Here is a 22,017-nt window from a genome sequence, read left to right on the forward strand (position 1 = left end):
CTGCTCCAACTTGAAGATGTGCTGATTGAAGTAGTACTGGAGCTGCTCGTTTGCGTAATTAATACAGAACTGTTCAAAGCTGTTGTTTTTGAAATCTTCGAACCCAAAGATGTCCAGGACGCCAATGGATAAACACTGATCAAAACAGGATAGAAGCGAGGAAAAAAAAAAAGTTAAACACGCATGGGTATAGCGGTTCCCCACAGACACTCCCAGAGGTTTGGGCCATGTCCCAATGGCGCTCTGGCTCTCCACAAACACCACCACATTGTAATTTTAAGTTTGAGAATAGAGCAGAGCCGCCTCAGTTTCCCCGGAGACGTGGCCGGGGGTAAAAATAACCCAAGCCTGCCCTTGCCACTTCAGGAGTTGGTGACCTTCCCTTAAGGGCGCTGCAAGGGTTAAAGGTGAAGTCTCTCCTTAAAAGTAGGTTATATGCAAAGGAATTAGCCCCAGTTGCAATACAGACAGGCTTCTGGGGGAGGGGGGGGGGGGGGCGCCTTTTAACATATGCTGCACGTTTTATAGTGGGGATTGTGATCTGTGCGGGACCACAAACTAAATGGGAGGATTGGGGGGAGGGGGGAGAGAGAGAAGTGCAAGCCAAATGGAAAGGGGTCCTCCTCCTTTGGAAGCAACCCTGCGAGCTCAGGAAAGCCGTCGCGTAATCGCTACAATCAGGGGGTCAGCGGCATCAGAGGCGATTGGTCTGAGACACGAAAAGGGTTAAAAGCAGCAGCCCCCCCCCCCCCCCCCACCCCGTTAGGCCAGCAATGCATTGCTCTGCTTGGGTTTCTGTTCTTCTACTGCTCTGCAATGCATTGGTGACAAACCTGCACCCGTACCCCAATATACCGACACTCTCCCTACACCCTCTCTTACGTTCACAGACTCCTCCACATCCTTCTTGTTGAGTAGAGCGTGGTTTATCCGCAGAACTATCCAGTCAAAGAGCGCGCTGTACAGAGACTTTGCCATGGAGTCCCGAGCGGTAATGGCCTGGGAATACGAAGAGAGAAAGACGCGCTGAACGAGCAAATAACCTTCCCTGCCATCCCAGGGCTTCTGTTCTTCTCTCAAGCACAGTTTCACGTTTTTACTTCCAATAGTTCCAATTTTATTTTCGGCTGCTCTTAAAAATGGCTGCCACCATACCTTCTATGCACCACTTTATGTCAATAGCAATACAGAATTAAGTCAGCTTGGTAATGTGTCAGTTCATCCTGCTGTTTAACCACTTCAATGCTGGAGGCCCAGACAAGTGATCTCTCCTGCACCCACTGACCTCATTGAGGCTGTACGGTAATATCAGCTTCTCATTCACGGTGACTGTTTTCCGCTTGGTAAGAGCCTCCACCAACAACTCCCTCTTCACCTGTTGGAATAAAACAAGAGGGGGGTGACTCAGACCCTTCGTCCTTCAAGAGGTCGCGTCTCACAAGAGACGGGCGCGTCCCCCCGTAAGGTAATATCATGGGTGCAGGAAAACTGGAATTTACAGGGAGATGGGGCAGATAAGTGCAGGACACAGATGTGAGAGCATCAGGGACAGATGAACCCCAAAACAGATTAACCCATTTAGTGCAGGAAAGGACGGGCAGTGTGTTGGGGAACCTGGCCTTGACTAGGTTAACTTAAACCCTACCTCTCTGTCACGTTCTTTCTAGTGCCCTTATACTATAACACTTGGTTGCTCACTGTCCCCATATCCCTCCTATCTGTCCTCTCTGCTCCAGATCACCCAGGCCACCCCCTTTTCTTGTCACTGTCTTCTGTCCCTTTCCTGCATGAGAGAAGAGGACAGGCCGAGGGCAAAAGGGAGGCACTGTATGCCCAGCACTGTGCGGGATGGACGCTACCTGCAGAAGCTGCGACAGTGTGTCCAACACCTCCGGGGGTCCAACATCCAGACCCTCGTCCCTGCCCGAGGTTTTCTTCTTATAGGTGACGTTACCCAGGTAAAGAATCGCAGACAGCACTGAAAATATCCTGAATACAGGAAGAAAAACAATGCAGACTATGAATGTGATCTACAGTTGGCTCTCAATTGAGACTGGGTGAGGGAGCAAGGTGGTTATTTACTAAAAAGGCGCAGTAGCCCTGAACAGGTGCAATCCCTTGTAACCGACATGGAATAAAAATATATATATATATATATATATATATATATATATATATATATATATATATATATATATATAATGGACTTGCGTAAAGAAATGTAAACACAAAAATGTACACGATTTTGCATTGCTTCTCATTGAGGGCCTCTAAATGCAGGGACACTTGTCAAACGAATGTTTACTCAAGAGGGTTATATCACTATGTATCCCTCTTTCTTTTCATAGTCTCTAATTGTAGAAGGGCTGGCTAGGTGGACTGACCAGCATCCCCTTGATTCAGAAGAAGAAACCAAAATCATCTTTGCTTTAACCATTACACCACCCAGGTACATCCTGGCCACTTATTCGTTTTCTGGGGTGCAGCCTATGGAGCGGCCAGTCCAGTTGAAACGGCAGTGGACCACCCACCCTCCACTTCCATTACTGACATCCAGGGCCTGGTTGGGTCATGTGACCGCTCACATGACGAGGAAGTGCCAGACGCCCTTTGGCTTTGTAAAAGTTAAAGGGTTGAGACAAAAAATAAATAGCAGCGAACTGCCAAGGGAGCCAGGTTGTTTAAAAATTAAATTTTTTATTGATAATACAATCACCCAAAGGAGGTGTAGGACCTCCCACGCGTTTCGCACCCTACGGTGCTTTATCAATGAGTTCTTATTTTTACAAACCAACAGAGCTTGCACTTCTAAGTTTTAAGATACTCACTGTTTCTTTGTGGCTGGGAGGAAACCAACCATTTCCATGGCTTGTTTCAAACGTTCAAAGTCATGCCGCAGATCCTCCCCCTCCTCCACCTTAAAGTTGTTCTGGAGAGAGAGAGAGGAGGCGGCATTAGTGCATTACCAAACCTTGCAATCGATTAGGGCCCCCCTTTTCCTTCTGCATCACCATCACTCCATGACATCACCTGGCTCAGCACCACTCAAATAGCTCATTACAGTGCTTTGATCTTGACAGTTGGGAATGAAGCAGCTTAAAGTTATCTGCCAATTACCTGGTTGAGGTAGAAATAGTCTTCCGGCTGCTTGAGCTGGAACTCTCTCCTCTCCTCTTCCGAGATTCCCAGGAGCAGGTAATAGAAGACATGGTAATTCCTGCAGGAGGAGAGACGGAGCTCAGAGGCATGCAGGGGAGAGTAAAGCTGCGGCCATAGTGTGCAAGTAGGCGGGCGCTCGCCTGTCGCCTGAGTGATTTGTGGACTCCATTCAAGCGCGCAATGGGCAGGCCTGGCCGTGACATCACCAGGCTGGTTGGCCCTGATTGGTTGAAACGCTCGCGAGACGCAGCCTTCGCATAAAAAAAAATCTATTTTTTGTCTCCTCCAAATCCTGCTGTACCGTCGCGGGCAGCTTGGCCGGACTGGTGCACTTATATGAATTTGTTCATGCGCACAATCGCGTGCACTATGTCCGCAGCCTAACAGGGGTGGGAGGTTCAACTCATGTAAAGGGCAGGAAGCAAAAGAACGTAGTTACTATGTCTCTATGCTGGGACTGTGCTGTAGTAACGTGTGTCGATCTATAATTTTAAGTCCATGACCCAAGTCGCTAAACATCATTCAGTGGCCCTGTATGCAACAAGCCTGAAGTGGGAAAGCCAATGGCATAGGAGCATGGCATTGCTCGCATTGGCGAAGCCCATCTCACACACACACACACACAATCTTAACCCAGTTACGAGTCCCTATGTCTGCTACTTTTAAACCAGGTGTCTCAAACTCTTCGACTGAGTCACCTGTGATGAAGCAGGGATATCCATAAAACGTGGCCTGTTGGTCGTCCTTGAGTACCGAGTTTGAGACCCCTGTTCTAAACCATCTCACTTGGACAATAGATTAGGTACAAGGAAAGAGACCTTCTCCTGAAGAGTTTATAAATAGTGTATTAACAGCTTTTCATGATAATGCATTGTTTTTCTATAGTGCCACTGGCAGTCAGAGAGCGATTCTCTCGGGTTAAATCCCTACCTTTCGTTCTTTTCTTGAGAGACCAGGCGAGATTTTTCTAGAAGGTATTTTTCCACCACAGCCCTGTAAGAGAAGAATCGATAAAACGCAGGAATGAGGACTCTGTATGAGTGGGGTCACAGCAGGCAGCTGTGAAAACCCAAGTTCACAGTGCTAGGAGAATCATCACCATAAAACATGCTGGAAAGAATTTTACAGTCTTACTGGCTTCCCTAAACAAATCCAACAGTGCTAAAAACAAAGATTTGTCTGCTTCCGTTTTATTGGCAATTAAATGCAAATTGCCTTTTTTTTAGGGTCTTTGAATAGGAAAGGGTTTGTCAAATCAAGTGTTTTAGTTATCCTTTCCACCCTGCCCTCAGAGAACCAAAGAGAGGGGAATGGAGGATAGGGGTGGGACGACAGTGGGGGGCTTTGCCTGTGCAAACTCTTGTGGAACACAGTGATATCAAACAAAATGTGATCCCTTAATCATGTCACTGCCATCAGTACACTTTGGTGTTAGGAGAGATTGATCCTATAAAAGCATCACAGGTCACACTGTTAGAGTATCCCCTACCGTACTCTTTCCTTAATATATTAAACCTGTCCTGTTTGAGCTCCCAGATATTCGGTAGTGTTATCTCTGTGTACACCGGTCTCCTTACCCCCGCACAATGCCACCCACTCCCCACCCCCACCTCGCCCCCTTCCCACTCACCCCCGCACGATGCCACTCTCCAGATAGTTGACCTGAATGAATTTCCCAAAGCGGCTGGAGTTATTGTTGTGCGCCGTTTTGGCGTTTCCAAAGGCCTGGAAGAAACAGGAACAGAAGAGAGTCAGAGACAGAGCCCTAACCAAGATAGGAGCCAGGGAATCGGAACCAATTACAGAACTCTTGACCCATTGACACAGATGGCTGAGATTTCTGATCTCATTGAAGTCTAGAGGAGCACACAACGTGCAAGGACATGATACTGTTGAAGTCTATGGGGGAAGGGATGCAAGAGGGCGATCCTATTGACATTGAGGAGGGCAACTGATGCATTTAAGGGGACGTTCCAGCTGAAGTCTATTAGGTGTAAAGAGCAAGAACCCACTGAAGTTTATAGGGGGCAATAGATGTGTGTAAAAGGGTGATCGGGCAGAAGTATATGGGTGTTACTAGCATGTGTAGGTTCCATATTCCAGCATGTGTAGGTTCCATATTCCAGCGAAGTCTGTGGGGTGAAACAGTGGGTGCAAAGGTATGATCCTACTGAACTCAAAGGGTTCTGTGTTTTTTTTCGTCAAAATAAAATAAGAAAAGTATTGCCGTGTGTAAGAGGGTTATCCCGCTAAAGTCTATAGGACCAGAGTATCTAGTGTGTCCAAGAGGGCAACCCTGCTTTTTTTTTTAAAGGGCAAATGTAACAGAAGAGTTAACCCCCTCATTGCTGGTGTCGGCACCCAAGGCACTAACCCCTTTGCTCGAGAAGTGGCCAGCAACACCCAGAGAGAATTCCATCTGAAGTTTAAATCAAGCGCAGTTTCAAACTTCACACACTAAATAAATTTTGATGTTTTTCCCCCTGATATCTTGTGTTCTGAGGCAGTAATTCCATGTATGTATGTATTTCGAGAGATGTCCACAGTTTTGTGGGTGAGGTCATCTGTCTGGTATGTGCGGCCCCACAGGCAGAGCCCTGTCCAAAATAAAGCAAGTATCCAGGAAGGAGAGTTGGAGCACTACTATGTAAAATAAATTGCTAGAGAGTGTGTCCCAAAAATTAGAGGTTTATTGGGTCAGAGCATGGCAAACAAGAAAAAAATGAGCCCTCAGGCCCCCACCGACATGTTTCGAGCTTCCGCTCTTTATCAATCAAAGCAAGACACCAGGGGTGATGCTGAAGCCCCCCCCCCATTACACTGGTTTTCTAGTTACATAGTAGATGAGGTTGAAAAAAGACATATGTCCACCAAGTTCAACCCATGCTAAATTCAGTAGACACTTACCCTATAGTTGTATTTACAATAAATTGAGGAAGGCAAACAAAAAACCCCAGTGAAACATTAGGTCTCATAAAGGGGAAAAATTAATTCCTTTGCGATTCCAGTAATGGCTTCTCCCTGGTTCAACATCCTTCCCACGTTTACTTATTTGGTATATATCCCTGTATACCTTTCCTTTCTAAAAAGATGCCCAACCTTTTCTTAACGATATATATTGTATCTGCCATCACAGTCTACAGGAGTAATGAATTCCATATTTTAACTGCCCTTACAGTAAAGAACCCTTTCCTTTGTTGCTGGTGAAATCTCCTTTCCTCCAACCTTACGGGATAAATCTGTGTCGTTTGTACTGCCCTTGGGGGATGAATACAGGCATACCCCGGTTTAAGAACACTCACTTTAAGTACACTCGCGAGTAAGGACAAAATCGACTAATAGGCAAACGGCAGCTCACGCATGCACCTGTCAGCACGTCCTGAACAGCAATACCGGCTCCCTACCTGTACTGAAGCTGTGCGCAAGCGGGGAGACTATAGAGCCTGTTACACATGCGTTATTTACATGAGTTATGCACGTATATGACGATTGCAGACCAGTACATGCATTGCTAAGTGTTAAAAAGGTAGTGCTTCACTTTAAGTACATTTTCGCTATACATACATGCTCCGGTCCCATTGCGTACGTTAATGTGGGGTATGCCTGTAGTTCTTTTAAAAGTTAATTGTATTGACCCTGAAATATATTTGTATATAGGAAAAAGGATGGGGGGGGGGGGAAAGGGGGACTCAGCACTCTTTGACCATACAAAAGATATCAAAAAATAGGAATACGCCAAAAAATAAAAATATTTAATCATGAAAGAACAAGAACATAACGCTGGAACAATGTCTTACACGTGAGCAGCAAAATAACCAACAGTGATCAAAACTCTCAAGGTGCAAGGAAAAATTGGGGGGCAACGTTTCGGGGTAATGACCCCTTCCTCAGGTCCATTCCCCAAGTTCCAACAGACCAAAGGTACTTCCCTATACCCTGTGCCCCAAACACAATGAAAAATCCCTAATGAGATCAGCTAGCAATACTAGATTCACAAAGAATGAGCAAATGCTAGGAGACAAAAAATGTCCAAAGCAACAAGAGGAGATACTGTATAATGCACTTGATCCAGATGAATCCGTCACTGTCCTGCGAAAAGTTGCTCTGTCTCTCAACCTCCTGCTGCTGAAGAGGGTTTGCTGCTAGAGCTGCCGTCTGATCCAGATTGAAGTATGCTGCCAGGAATGACATCACAGGTGGGCGGGATGAGGCACAGCTGTCTATTGGTGCAGCCGTCTGCCAAGCGTCGTCCAAGGTCCGCCGCAAAGTGGAAGAGAAGATAATCAAGTACTACAGTGTAATGCGCATGTGCACCAACTCATAATATTGGCTAGCCAATGCGTTGCCAAGCTGACATTCAGGGGAAGTCACCGAACGTATGCACATGGGTATGCGCATGCGTACATCTAGCAGATTATACTGCAAGCTTCCTCCGTTGTCACGGTGATGACCGGTATAGTGATACAACGAGCCAGGCCATCGAGCAGAGTGAATGCAGTCAGCAAGAACAGCATATCTCCAAGGGGCATAAGAGGCAAAGGGAGACATAAAAACTAGTGTAAATTAATAACCACATATACATTCTTTCAAAAGTCAAAGCACACTCACAGTCTTACAACTCATTCAGTAGCCTAAACACATTAGAAGGGCCAATGTATAATTAACTGTGTATAAACTGTAAGCAATGTGCTGTACGCAAATGATCTTGATGATGAGGAAGGCTTGCGAATTTCATGTCTGACATCAATGTATATGATATGATCTGAGCCACAACCAGTGTCCAGTGATAGAGGTGGGTAGAGACAACCGCAGTTCAAGGATGGATCACAGCACTTCCTGTCAATGGTGAACAGAAGGCATTAGGTCACATAATTCAGTAAAAGGAGCAACAACGCGGATACACCAGCGGACACGTCTGCGGACACGAGAGGCAATCAATGTGTTCCGTGTGTGTTTACTCACCGACCAGACAATCAGTGAGATACAGTAATAAACAGTTTAAAAATAACAGCTGAGGTCGAGCTCTTTATTCATGTCTGTAGGGGCCATTGTCCCCAGACGTCTGATACGTTTTCTAGGTATCACCACCACGACAATTCATGCTGTCAATCACCTGGAACCTTAATTGGCTGGCATTGTGCCCAGCCAGTGTGAATGATGTGCCACCAGTGCCTCTCAGTCACATCTGCGGATGGCAGCCTTGTGCTGTCAAATCCGATCCTTCACTGACTGAGTGGTCTCTCCCACATATCCCAAACAACAAGGGCATTTAATCAGGTAAATTACATATTTAGATAAAAAGGGATAGAAGTCCTTGATAGCATATTGTTTGCCCGTGTGTGGATGACGAAAGTATTCAGCCTCCTGGATGCTGCTGCACTGGCTACAGCTGTAGCATTTGTAGCACCCCAACTTGAGTCAGTAGGATGGTATGTGTGACCACTGTGTCTCCAATATCCGCTTTAACTAGTTGGTCTCGAATATTTTCCCCCCGTTTATAGGAAACATAGGGGTTTAAGAGCGAATGTCGGGGCAAGAAGGGGATCACTCTGCAACAGGTGCCAATGGCGTAAAATTGTATTTTTAATCGGTCCACTTTGTGTGCTGAAAGTGGACACAAATGGGATTGAAAATTGTATGGCTGTTTGATTAGCTCGTGAGTTACCACGAAGGGGTGACTACCTTAGTGGGACCTCTGCCTTGGATCTTTGATTGCTTAGTAATTCTCTAGTATAACCCCTATCTCTGCATTTCTCCTGCATAATTTCCAAACAGAGTGACATTTGCAGGTGTATTGATTATCCTCCTTGCCCTTACAAATTGACTGAATCGATGTCAGACATGGAATTCGCAGGCCTTCCTTATCAAGATCATTTGCGTACAGCACATTGCTTACAGTTTATACACAGTTAATTATACATTGGACCTTTTAATGTGTTTAGGCTACTGAATGAGTTGTAAGACTGAGTGTGCTTGGACTTTTGAAAGAATGTATATGTGGTTATTAATTTACACTAGTTTTTTGTCTCCCTTTGCCTCTTATGCCCCTTAGAGATATGCTGTTCTTGCTGGCTGCATTCACTCTGCCCGATGGCCTGGCTCGTTGTTTCACTATACCGGTCATCACCGTGACAACAGAGGACGCATGCAGTATAATCTGCTAGATGTACGCATGCGAATACCCCTGTGTGTGCGTTCGGTGACTTATGAGCTGGTGCACATGCGCATGGTCTTCTCTTCCACATTGGGGCGGTCCTTGGACAACGCTTGGCAGACGGCTGCACCAATAGAGACAGCCGTGCCTCACCCCGCCCACCTGTGACGTAATTCCCGGCAGCATACTTCAATCTGGATCAGACGGCAGCTTTAACAGCAGCCCCTCTTCAGCAGCAGGAGGTTGAGACACAGAGAAACTTTTCAGAGGACAGTGACGTTGGATTCGTCCAGATCAAGTGCAGTATCACAGTTTCTCCTCTTGTGGCTTTTGGACATTTTGTTCTCTTAGCTTTTGCTCATTATTTGTGACTCTAGTATTGCTAGCTGATCTCATTGGGATTTTTTCATTGTGTTTGAGGCACAGGGTATAGGGAAATACCTTTGGTCTGTTGGACCTTAGGGAACGGGTCATTACCCCGAAACGTTGCCCCCCTATTTTCCCTTTCTCCTTCCCCCTCCCCTGTGTGGTGGTTCCTTGTCTTTCCCTCCCTCTGTGTTTTTCCCTTGCACCTTGAGAGTTTTGCTCACCGTTCGTTAATTTGCGGCTCGTGTATGACATTGTTCCAGCGTTATATTCTTCTGCTTTCATGATTAAATATTTCTATTTTGGCATATTCCTATTTTTTGATATCTTAGTATGGTCAGTGAGTGCTGGGTATCCCCCCCCCTTCTTTTTCCCTTTGATATTATTTGGAGGTATAAGGGTCCTCCCTGTTCTCTTGAGCACTCTGGACCTAGTTTTATGCATTTTTTGAGTGCTGTCTATCTCCACATTTTTGTATATAGTTATCATATCCTATATTTGTAATATCTATTATCTCCCAGCCCTTGTCGATTCACTGCTGGATGAAGGCATCCACAAGGATCTTCCAGGTATTGTGGTTGCGAGCCTTTGGGGTCCAAGTTTCACATCCAAACGTGAGCACAGGCAGAATACTACTTCTTGAGGCACAGTGGATGGCTTCCTTGAAATATAGTCTCGTTTCTTCCAAATGTGCTCCGTCACGTCTTCATTAATCTATTGATTTCTGTCAAAAGGTTCCCATCCATTGTTACTTGCCGGTCAAGGTAGACTCTTCAATTTCTTCTAGTTCTATTCAGTTTATTTTCATCTTTGCAGACTTTGACCCAATTGTTGAGAATTACTTTGGTCTTACTGAGATTCATATGGAGGCGCATATTCATGCATTTCTTCAGCGAGTTCTACAATTTGCTGCTGGAAGTCTTCTGGACTTTTGGTAAAAATGTCATCAGCAAATCGTAGGTGACTCAAAATATTCACTGTTGATTTTATTTCCTTTCCATTTAAATGTCTTAAACAATTCAAGTGTTGCAGTGAAAAGCTTTGGTGACATGGTGTCTCCCTTTGGCACTCCAGTGCTGATTCTTAGCTTGCTAGTATATTCATAATAATCTAATGGTTGATGTGGCTCGCTAATAAATGTTCTTTATAATACCAAGGTACACTTCAACATGGTCTTCATGCATCTAGGACCACTGAGGTATAGACAGCATCAAATGTTTTTTCGGAATCTATGAATTTTAAAATGAGGGGTAGATCGTACTCTCTACTTCGGGAAATAACTTCATGTATGACTTGGATGTGATCCATTGTGTTGTATCCACTGCGAGATCCTGCTTTCTCTCTAGGCTAGGCAAAGTCCAGGGTCTGTTGCAACGGATTAGTGAGGATCTTCTTAACAATCTTGTTATTGGAAGTAGATTGATCAGTAGTTCTTGAGTTCTTTGTCTCCATTCTTGTGGATGACGACAACTATGGTATTGCTCCATTGTTCTTGAATCGTCCTGTTCTTCAAGCAGCACGTATAGTCTTGCAATGATTCTTTTTCTACTTTCCCCCCCCCAGTTTCTTTCAAGATTTCAGGTGTAATTCCACCTTTCCCCAGGAGCCTTCCCATTCTTCATGGACTTTATTGCTTTTGTCACTTCTGGAAAGACGCATGGTACCTGATTGGTGATTTATTTTCGCTTGGCCGCTGCTGGATTATGCCGTGTGTTATCTGTGTTCGTGTACAATTCCGTGAAGAAGTCCACTCCATAAGTGCAGTGTCTCTTATGGTTGATCCATCGTCTTGTTTGAGTACAATATTTCCTTCTTCCCCACAATAAGTCGTTGCTTTGTCTGTAAGCTTTTGTTATCCTCAATGATCTTCTTCACAATATCACAGCAACATTTTCTTACGTCTTCAGTTATATGTTTGCAAATGTCTTGCACAGCTCTGCAATATATTGTGTGTTTGTATTGCAGGTTTTTTGCAGCGATTCCCAACATGGGGTTCGTCCAAGAAAATATGTAATGGCGGATCCCAGGCTTGGGATATGTAATGGGTTCTTAAGCCTGTGTGGGGACTGTGCACTCCGTAAGGCCCCAAATTGCAACTTGGAATCTGTGGTATATATGTCAATCACAGCATGAGCTCAGTGTTACTCCCCACAGCAGAAGAACTTTGTGGGGCGTGACTTTGTAAGCTCCCGCAGTAATTGACAGCTATACCACACATGCTGTCTGAACACACGGAGGGGCAGTTTGAGGCCTTATTAAGTGCGTGTTCCCCCCACGAGCTCAGGACACTATACTGCCTAGGATCGGTCACACATTTTTGTTAGCTATAGTCTGTTAAGTAGGCAATAAGATTTATTAGGTGTTTGCAGAACAAATATTTTCTATGGCCGGGATGCCAGTGTAAAAAAGGTTGGGAATCATTGTTTTAGAGAAACTTGCATGGAAACACTAGGCTTTTTTTTATTGTATAAAAAAACATTTTATAAATCTTGGCCGCAATCACTGCAATCTTGGCATTTTCGCTGCTTTCTTTCCTCAGGAATGAGCACTTAACTAACCCTTCATGAAACAATGCAAATTTAGGTCCCTAATTAACCGCGTGTGAAGACGAAAAATATCACAGAATGCACAATATTTCATATTTTTTCGAGAACATTAAATAAAGTGTCACATGGCTGGAGTGCTCGCTTTATTGCAACTTCAATAAATCATGAAAAAAAAAGCAAGAGCTATGTGTGCTATAGAAAACTGTGATGCTTTTTCAGCAGATGGCTCTCAGATGGTGAAGAAACACCAGTTTTCTGGTTATGATGCAGAGAGCCAGGCAGGAGAAATCCTGACTGGGATGAGAGTCAGGGCCATGAGGTCACAGGAAACACTGGCAAACCCCTTCTCTCCCAAAGCCATGTAGACCTAGAGAAGGACTGGCAGGCCTACAGGACACTGCATATACCTCCTCAGTGCGATACAAAGAGGAGAGAGGTAATACAATATTTGGAGTCAGGAAGGAATTTATTTTTCCCCTTATGAGATATCATTGGATGATGTGTCACTGGGGTTTTTTTGTTTGACTTCCTCTGGATCAATATGCTGTAAGTACGGATATAGGATAAAGTATCTGTCATCTAAATTTAGCATAGGTTGAATTTGATGGACGCAGGTCTTTTCTCAACTTCATCTACTATGTAACTATGTAACACAACATGCACAGTGGTATATGCAGAGTAATGCGTTGCCAGTGGCTTTGGTAGGCATGGGGTGCAGTCTGCCACTTATAGCTGCTGGCCACCTGATACTCTTTATCCGCAACATAAAAACACACACTGAGTCACACAGTAACATGTATTGATTCCAACACAGACACACCAATTTCTACACATTGAAATGCAGGTGTTATATGTGCATTAACCAAGTCACTGTTACCTGGTTTACTACACCTTTGGCCGGGGCCCAGCTGCCTCTGTCAGCGCGCACGCACTGCATGCAAGCGGCGCGCTGAGAGGCAATTGACCGCTACCTGCGGTCTGTAGGGAGCATGGTTTGAGCGGAGGACCCGTTAGTTCATCCGCACCCCTGTCGGCAGACACAGACAGACAGACACACACACGCCACCTCCCGTAGCTCCTTCCCGCCTCATTGGCACACTCGCGCACCACGTGACGCGTCAATGCTTCAGAACACCACCTTCTGGTAGCACTGGCCGGCTGATGCATCACAGCACGTAGTGAGCCATGGAGGGAGGAGGCAGCAGGGACCAACAGATTGCAGGTAAGGGGCTGGTGGCGCGCGCGGCCGCACACGTTGCCGACCGCAGCGGGTCCTCAGTCTATGGGGTGTTTAGCAAGGTTTTTTGATATGTGAGGGTTTGAGAGACTATTTTACTTCTTGTGATGAATACATTTATATTTTTTTGAATACCAGAGTGCTACTTGTGGGATACTTTTTTTCCTCTTGTTTACACACCAATATATACACTGATCTGTACACTCACAGACCCACCAAACTAGACACCCTCTACAACTCGATATACCGCTTTGTACTACAATGTAACTACTACATATCACTGCACAATGCTCCATTACCTAGATTGGCTATCACTCAAATCCAGGCGCAAAGTACATTTTTCCTGTCTTGCCTTCAAATACTTTCTGAACACGTTCCTCACCCCTACTACCACACGCAGCTCTTCCCACCAGAGATCTGACTGCAGAAGGCTGTTCACTGTCCCAAGGTTCAACAAGGAATCCGCCCGCTCCTCCTGTTACCGTGCACCTCATGTCTGGAACATCCTGCCAGAGACTCAAAGCCGCCAACAATCCAAGTTCTTTCAAGACTTCAGCAATCTCACACTTATCTGGTCTGTAACAGTTACATACGCCCAGAACATATTCTCTCTAACTGTCCGTGAAATGTCTGTACATTGAATGTATAACCTCTGTTCATTTAATGTAAACCACGTATTGTCATCATAACCATGTGCCCAGGACATTTCTTGAAAAGTGAGAGGTACCTCAATGTATTACTTCCTAGCGAAACAATTTTAGAAAAAAACAAAAAAACACCTTTATATGTTGCAGATATTAAATGGGTATGCTTCACCCCTGACAGAGTAAGAACCCCATAAAAACAGAAGCAGCAGCATGCCATGTCTCAAGTCTCTTGTAATTTTGGTCCATTGGAAAGTAACACACAGACACAGAAGACACAGACGACACAGGCCTCAACATTTAGTTACTTCAATAAGACAAACCAAAATGTAGGAGGAAATGAATGATTTGGGGATTCACATTCATTTACGCTTAAAGGGGCCCTTGTCAAAGCAGTTGGAGTAAAAACTGGAGCAGCGTATTAACAAGAGGGATTTATAAGGTGCGGTTATATGGGGCAATGTGAGCAGTTACATGGGGCAATAGGAGTTATAGGGAGCGGATATATGGAGCAATAGGAGGAGTTATAGGAAGCGGTTATATGGAGTAATAAGAGGTTATAGGGAGCGATTATTTTCGGCAATAGGAGTTGTTACAGGGAGCCAAAATTCATACAGGGTCCCTGATGTTTATCTGCTTATACATCAACGCCATCATTTGTAACAATTCATGCGAGTGCTGGGATTGACACCACCAAAAGATTAGAAGATAAAGGTTACAAAATCCCTCCAAAGCATATGTTTGCAGGTTTAACCCATTTAACTGGTCATTGGCCCACACTGGTCGCGGGAAGGACTGACCCTTTCAAGCCATCCTGAGCCCATGAGCGGAGGCAGCTGCAGCAAGTCCTAATGACATAAGGAAACAGACATAATTAGCTGTCTGCTTTTCATGGATACAGGAAGTGGAAATTAAATTGCACGGACTGGTCAGTTACTAGCTCTGGAGAGACTCCAGTTATATTCAACTCTTTGAAGCTTGGGGGGGAGGTGGGGGGTAGAGGGGAAATTTGCCTCATCTGAACTCTTTCGCTGCTAGAGGGGACCTGCCAGGTAGTTGCGATGAGCTGTTGGACTCTCCGGCACCAGGGTGGTTAACACAGAGACATGGCGTGCCTCCCATAGAGGAAGCACTGTTGCTATTTTTTGCTGAATTGGCCTGTGGTTTTGCACACTGTTTGAGACTCTGTAATTGGAATTTTACCCAGGAATGGGACGGGTTTGATGTAATGCATCATGGGTGTGACCGGCCCAGCATGGGGGGAGGGGAGAATCAAAAAAAAGAGAGAGGCGTTTATGCTTATAAAATAGTTTTCCTTTCCTTATGTAACAAATAGCAGTTACTTGCCCCTTTTTTGATTCGAGGCTCAGCTGCGAAAATCACAGAGTACTTGTGTTTTAGGTAAATATATTTCCTCTGGGACCTTTAAAACCCAGACACATTTTATACAGACCGGTTCATAACGGCCTGGGTCACGGACGCAGGAATTCTCCGTTCTCAGGCAGGGGGCTGCAGAGCTGCTATAGTGCTCTTAAATGCTGACATCCCGTAAAACTGGTAGGTATGTTATCTTGCTATGGCAGGGGTGCCCAACTCCAGTCCTCAAGACACCCAAAAAGGTCTAGTTTTAAGGATATCCTAGGTTCAGCAGAGGAGCCACCTGTGCTGAAGCAGGGATCTCCTTAAAACCTGACCTGTTGGTGGCCTTTGAGGACTGAAGTTGGCCACCCCTGTGCTAAGGGCTTTCAGTCACTACCACAAAAGGGAAGTTATGAGTGTGTTTATATACCCAGGGAAAGTTTAAATGTTTTTGTAGAAGTTTTTTTTTTTTAACTCTGTCATAAAACTGTTAATCTCAGTTGATTTAGGACAGGGGTGGGTTTATGTTGTTTCAATTGGGGGAAAATCGTACTTAAGTCTGAGCAAAGCATTATGAAAATCAGATTTCAACAGAGGTGTGTTTTGGAGCAAACACGCAATTCCTCATAATTACTATGCCAGTGACCTCTCTGGGAAAAAAACCTATGACATACTGTATGGTAATGTATGGTATAGGGATTTCTATTTTATGTTTTATCCTGTTATTTTAAGAAACTGTCCAGCATTTACTGTAATTGTATTCCTTTTTTTATAATCTAAACACTGTGTTTGTATATATATTAAAACGTCTAATACGTGATTCTTTGGGGTCTGAATGAACACTTGTACGCTCTGAAGAGAGAATTTTAATTTTCGGACACATTTTGCTTCAACAGATTGTGTGTTAAGTGCATACTTTTTTGAAGTGAAACTTTTCATGGCAGTGCCATCCAGAAAAATCTGATTGGGGGAAAAAACCTTAAAATGTTCACGAAAATTCTGAATTATATTGTATTCCGACACACCCACCCACACATCCACCCACCCACACCACACCCCCCTCCCCCCAAGAAGCAGGCCTCTCTGCTGCAGTTGCGGGCGGCCTCCTGTGTAGGCCCCATCCCTGCGCCGAAAGTTTAGAGGCAGGGTTCAGAAGGTGCGTGCGTGATTTGCAGGGAGGGGGTTGATTGATGTAAGGTGCAGGGGAGGGGAAGAGAGGGTGATGTGAGGTGCAGGGAGAGGGGTGGGGAAAGAGGGTGATGTGATGTGCAGGGGGGAAGGGGAGGTGATTGAGGTACAAGGGGGGAGAGGTGATGTGAGGTACGGTGCGGGGAGAGGGTGATGTGAGGAACGGGGGGGGAGGAGAGAGGGTGATGTGAGGTACAGGGGGGGGAGAGGGTGATGTAAGGTACAGGGGGAGATGGGAGGTGTGATGTGCAAGGGGGATTGTGTGTGATGTGAAGGGGAAGTATTATGTGTGTGGGTGAGGGGGAGAGATGGGGGTGTGAGAGATAGAGGGGGAGTCTCGCAAAGGCCACCGACACTGGGGGTGGGGACGCAATGGAAACTATTGTCCTGGGCCCCAGAAAAACAAAACAGTCTACAGCCCTGTCTGGTATGACCCCACACACACAAATATAAGGAGTATGTGCCGAACACGCGCCTTCACAAATCAAACTTCACTGTATTTTATCAATCAAATTGTACTTTCATGTTTATGATATTTATAGCATGAAACACTTTTGAGTGTCAAAACAAACAGAAGTTTCATTTATAATGCGTGTGCTTGGCACACACCTGCTAATTCTATAATTTACAGGGACCGGACACCCTGGTAGATATATTAATTTACATAGTTTATTTGCATATTTTTTCAGGTGGTGGGAGCATATAGATATGATTGCAATTGAGTAAGGGGTTAATATTAACTCATTGAAAGTACCTTGAAGGAGAAAGGCGAGTTGGCTAGAGTAGCCGTGTGTATTAACCCTGGTTGTATATCCAAATCACGTGCCCACTTGTGTGCTGTTCGTGACAGATGGTATATGGGGACGGATTTAGGGGAAATATTGTCCATTTGAGGGACCTTTGCAAAGGTGAAAAGTGGGACAGCTTGGAAGCTATGTATTAACTCTTGTCCCGTATGCAGATCACGTGCTCACAGGTGTGCCATACGAGACATTATGATTTCCCAAATTATTTTCACTTATTTAACCCCATGGTTGCCAGAGGCCTGCAACATATTGATCTGGCAGTCAGGGGTTAATGCTGGATTTCTCCATCTGATGTTGTCATGATATCATGAGATATTATGTATTTTAAGCCATCTGGTGCTTCAGGGGTTAAAAAAAAGGTACAACTTGGGTTTGAAAATACAGTGTATTGGGTTTATGACAGGTCCAGGCTCGTCATGGATGGGTGCTGCGCTTCAAACAGAACTTAATTGGGAGGGAGGCCTATCCTGGATGGCCCACTAGAAGTGACATGTGTTGGTTAGAGGGGTGTAAACGTTAAGCAGAGGTGACTCTTACAAGCCTCAAAGCAACCTCACAGTGTGTGAATAATCACTGGTACATTCTAGAGAGAAGTGGCCCACAGGTTATGTCCTCATTAAAGGACTTTATTAAAAATTAGAATATCATGTGATATCTGCGGAACATGCCAAGAATAACGTGTATCCATGGCACCGACTAGCATATAATGATTACAGACACGTCAGGTTTAGCATTGTATATCTAAATCACGTGCCCACTTGTGTGCTGTTCGTGACAGATGATATATGGGGATGGATTTAGGTGAGATATTGTCCATTTGAGGGACCTTTGCGGAGGTGAAAAGTGGGACCACTTGAGAGTGGAGTATTGCAGGTCACGTGCTCACAGGTGTGTTGTACGTGACAAATGCTTATGCTGGAAATAGGTTCTTTGTTGGTTTACCACCACAATGCACCGTGTGAGGAAGAAGCAGGTGGTCCCTTAATCCCCCACGATGCACCATGCAAGAAGCAGGCGGTACCTTAATCCCCCACGATGCACCGTGTGAGGAAGAAGCAGACGGTCCCTTAATCCCCCACGATGCACCGTGAGGAAGAAGCAGGCGGTCCCTTAATCCCCCACAATGCACCGTGAGAGGAAGGAGCAGGCGGTCCCTTAATCCCCCACAATGAACGGTGCGAGGAAGAAGCAGGCAGTTCCTTAATCCCCCACGATTCACCGTGTGAGGAAGAAGCAAACGGTCCCTTAATCCCCCATGATGCACCATACAAGCAGGGAAGACGCACGCAGTCCCTTAATCCCCCACGATGCACCATGCGAGAAAGAAGCAGGTGGTCCCTTAATCCCCCACGATGAATGGTGCGAGGAAGGAGCAGGCGGTCCCTTAATCCCCCACGATGAATGGTGCGAGGAAGGAGCAGGCGGTCCCTTAGTCCTCACGATGCACCGTGTGAGGAAGAAGCAAGCGGTCCCTTAATCCCCCACGATTCACCATGCAAGCAGGGAAGAAGCAGGCAGTCCCTTAATCCACCCACGATGCACCGTGAGAGGAAGGAGCAGGTGGTCCCTTAATCCCCCACAATGCACCGTGTGAGGAAGGAGCAAGCGGTCCCTTAATACCCCACGATGCACCATGCAAGCAGGGAAGAAGCAGGCAGTCCCTTAATCCCCCACGATGCACCGTGAGAGGAAGGAGCAGACGGTCCCTTAATCCCCCACGATGCACCGTGCGAGGAAGCAGCAGCATGCGGTCCCTTAATCCCCCACGATGCACCGTGTGAGGAAGAAGCAGGCAGTCCCTTAGTCCTCACGATGCACCGTGCGAGCAGGGAAGGAGCAGGCGGTCGCTTATCTCGGCCCGTCTGCTTCCGCACATCACGCTCTAGGCTTCCGCAACCCAGAGGGAGCATCCTCAAACTGGGCCTTGCAAACCGCATTTCAAAATGAAAACATTTTAAAAGGCACCAATAAGCAGAGGCATCAGTTCTCATACACAAATCTGCAAAGTGTTTAAATAAAAGGGAATGAAAAAGGCGGATAGAAAAACAAAAACGTTGTAGGAGAAACTCATCCCTCTGCCAAGTTTTCCGTAATGTGACGTCTCTGAAAGTGCCGGGTAAATCCCTCCCTCACCACTGCAACTTGGCAGATGCTGGGGACACAGTGTCTTGCCCTGGGGAAGATGTACAGCATTCTGTATACACCCTTCTTAAATGCGAACACTGCCACGTTCGTTCGTTTCAAGCCCTCTCAACACCATTCTTTCTGCATTGAGGTAACGACTTTTTGTCTAACAAATAAAAAGTAGTGGTCCAGCCTTGTTTTGTTAACCGCCTAGCTCAGGGCCCCTCTGGCAGCGTAGGGCAAGGAGGAGAAAGCTGAATCCCGTTGTTAAAGTGTGTATACTACATGTATAGTACCGCTATAACAGAAATCCTGTGTTCTTGGGCTTGTAATAGAGAAATAGTATTGGTGCTCTGTGCCCTCTTGTAACATCACAAGGGGAGAGGCATCTTTGCATTGGGCTTGTTTTAAAGGTGGGCATTATTACACCAAGAATCGGCACATGGGAATGTGAGTCTGTGTGTATGTATATATGCAGCACGACCCTTTGTTATTGTATATCAGTGTGTGTATGTGTATATATGTGTCAGTGTGTTCATTTGTTAATGTGCATCGGTGTGTGTCAGTTTTTGTGTCAGTGTGTCAATCTACACACCGCTACGCATTTACAAATGAATACGCTGACACATGCACACTGACCGTGTGTGTATATTTGTTAATGTGGGGGCATGTGTGTGTATAATATATGTATATATGCGTGTCAGTGTCCATCACTGTGTGCGCGGGTTAATGTGCATCAGTGTGTGCGCGCTAGTGTGTATAGATGATATAGATTTCATTGCATAGTTAACCCCTTCTCATGACATTAGAAGTATTATAGGATTAACCTCTTTGATGCCAGGCTGGGGGGGGGGGGGGTGGCAGTAACTCAGTCAGAAAGAGTTAATGTTTCTAACAGAGAGAAACGGGAAGGAAAAGCCACAGAGAAGCGATTGGCTCAGGAGAGGTTCCGGCTGCAGAGGGGCGAGGTGCTGAGGTCAGCAAAGCATCATAACCAAGAGAACACTTCTGTACACAGCCCTTCATGTGGATGGCTTGCAATATAGCGGGAGTAAATGCACGCGGGTGTAAATCTGTACACATACATGTATAAATATATACCCATAATAGAAAAGGTGTACACAAAATATATACAAGCATGTTTAGAGTGTCTCAATTTGTGACACGTTACACCGGGTTGAAAAAAAGACTTACGTCCATCAAGTTCAACTGATGCTAAATTTAGACAACAGATACTTAGCCTATACAGTATTTGTACTTGCAGTATTTTGATCCATAGGAAGGCAAACAAAGAAACCCCAGTGACATATCGTCATCCAATGTTATCTCCATGGGGGGGAAATAAATTCCTTCCCGACTCCAAATATTCCAATTACTCCCTGGATAAACATCCTTCCCATGTTTACTTATTTGGTATATCCCTGCATACCTTTCCTTTCTAAAAAGATGTCCAACCTTTTTTTGAAGGTATCTATTGTATCTGCCATCACAGTCTCCATGGGTTATAAATTCCACATTGTAACTGCTCTTACTGTAAAGAACCCTTTCATTTGTTGCTGGTGAAATCTACTTTCCTCCAACCTTAAGGGATGGCCCCCGAGTCCTTTGTACTGCCCGTGGGATGAATAGTTCTTTTGATATCCCCTCTTAGATGCTCATTGCTAACGTAAACAAATCTAATTAGCTAGCCTCTCATAAATCAGAATGAATCCAATGTATTATGTTCGTCTAGATTACGTGTGTTGTATGCCAATTGTAAGAAATATCGAAATGGCTGCCATATTCAAGAGACCCAGGTAAAATGATCTGATATTGATATTTCCCCACTGTTGAATGCTCCAGTGGAATATCACAACAAAATGTGTGATTAGGATGAAAAAGGAGACTCTCTTGGAGCAGTGACCTAGTGCCGGGGTGCTCAAATCCAGTCCACCCCTCCCCCAAACAGGTCAGGTTTTCAGGATATCCCAGCTTCTGCACAGTTGGCTCAATCGACAGCCTGATTGAGCCACCTGTGCTGAAGCAGGGATATCCTCAAAACCTGACCTGTTGGGCAGCTTGAGGACTGGAGTTGAGCACCCTTGACCTTTAGGGTTAACTAGCATTGAAATGAATCTGCTTGGTATTGTCGCTCACTCACCCCTGTGCTGCGGAGCGCGTTGAAGCAATATAAATAAAATCATAATAAGATTTCATAAAGGAAAATATTTTTAGATCATTGAAAGACAACTTGAGGCCTTAAAAAGGGGCCAATGGCTGATAAAACAAACTTTCCGAAAGAATAGCAGTGTCTTCCTGAAATTAAATCTAACCACGCTAAAAGCAAATATTTTGCTCCTTTGGAAATTAATTACAAATGCATTTCTCAGGGGTCCTTTGCGAGTTTATCAGTAAAGTGTGTGATGTACCCTTGGCCCACGCATCCTCATCAGAG

The 22,017-nt window shown here is 45.2% G+C and overlaps 1 protein-coding gene across 1 annotated transcript in view; it reads right to left on the reverse strand.

Annotated features, from left to right (window-relative positions):
- Window positions 1–6: 6 nt before the first annotated feature.
- The window catches only part of LOC142477100 (unconventional myosin-IXb-like), a gene marked incomplete at its 3' end in the record, with an annotated part of 46,844 nt that continues 24,833 nt past the window's right edge, over window positions 7–22,017 (reverse strand). Inside the window, exons 3-10 of the mRNA XM_075582150.1 lie at window positions 4,790–4,884; window positions 4,090–4,152; window positions 3,118–3,217; window positions 2,829–2,929; window positions 1,860–1,989; window positions 1,286–1,375; window positions 883–999; window positions 7–135 (exon numbers count right to left, since the gene is read on the reverse strand). Of these exons, the coding sequence (XP_075438265.1) occupies window positions 7–135; window positions 883–999; window positions 1,286–1,375; window positions 1,860–1,989; window positions 2,829–2,929; window positions 3,118–3,217; window positions 4,090–4,152; window positions 4,790–4,884 (825 nt within the window). The remainder of the gene's footprint in view (window positions 136–882; window positions 1,000–1,285; window positions 1,376–1,859; window positions 1,990–2,828; window positions 2,930–3,117; window positions 3,218–4,089; window positions 4,153–4,789; window positions 4,885–22,017) is intronic.

The sequence above is a fragment of the Ascaphus truei genome, unplaced genomic scaffold (genome assembly GCF_040206685.1).
Source record: "Ascaphus truei isolate aAscTru1 unplaced genomic scaffold, aAscTru1.hap1 HAP1_SCAFFOLD_1935, whole genome shotgun sequence".
Taxonomy (NCBI): Eukaryota; Metazoa; Chordata; class Amphibia; order Anura; family Ascaphidae; genus Ascaphus; species Ascaphus truei.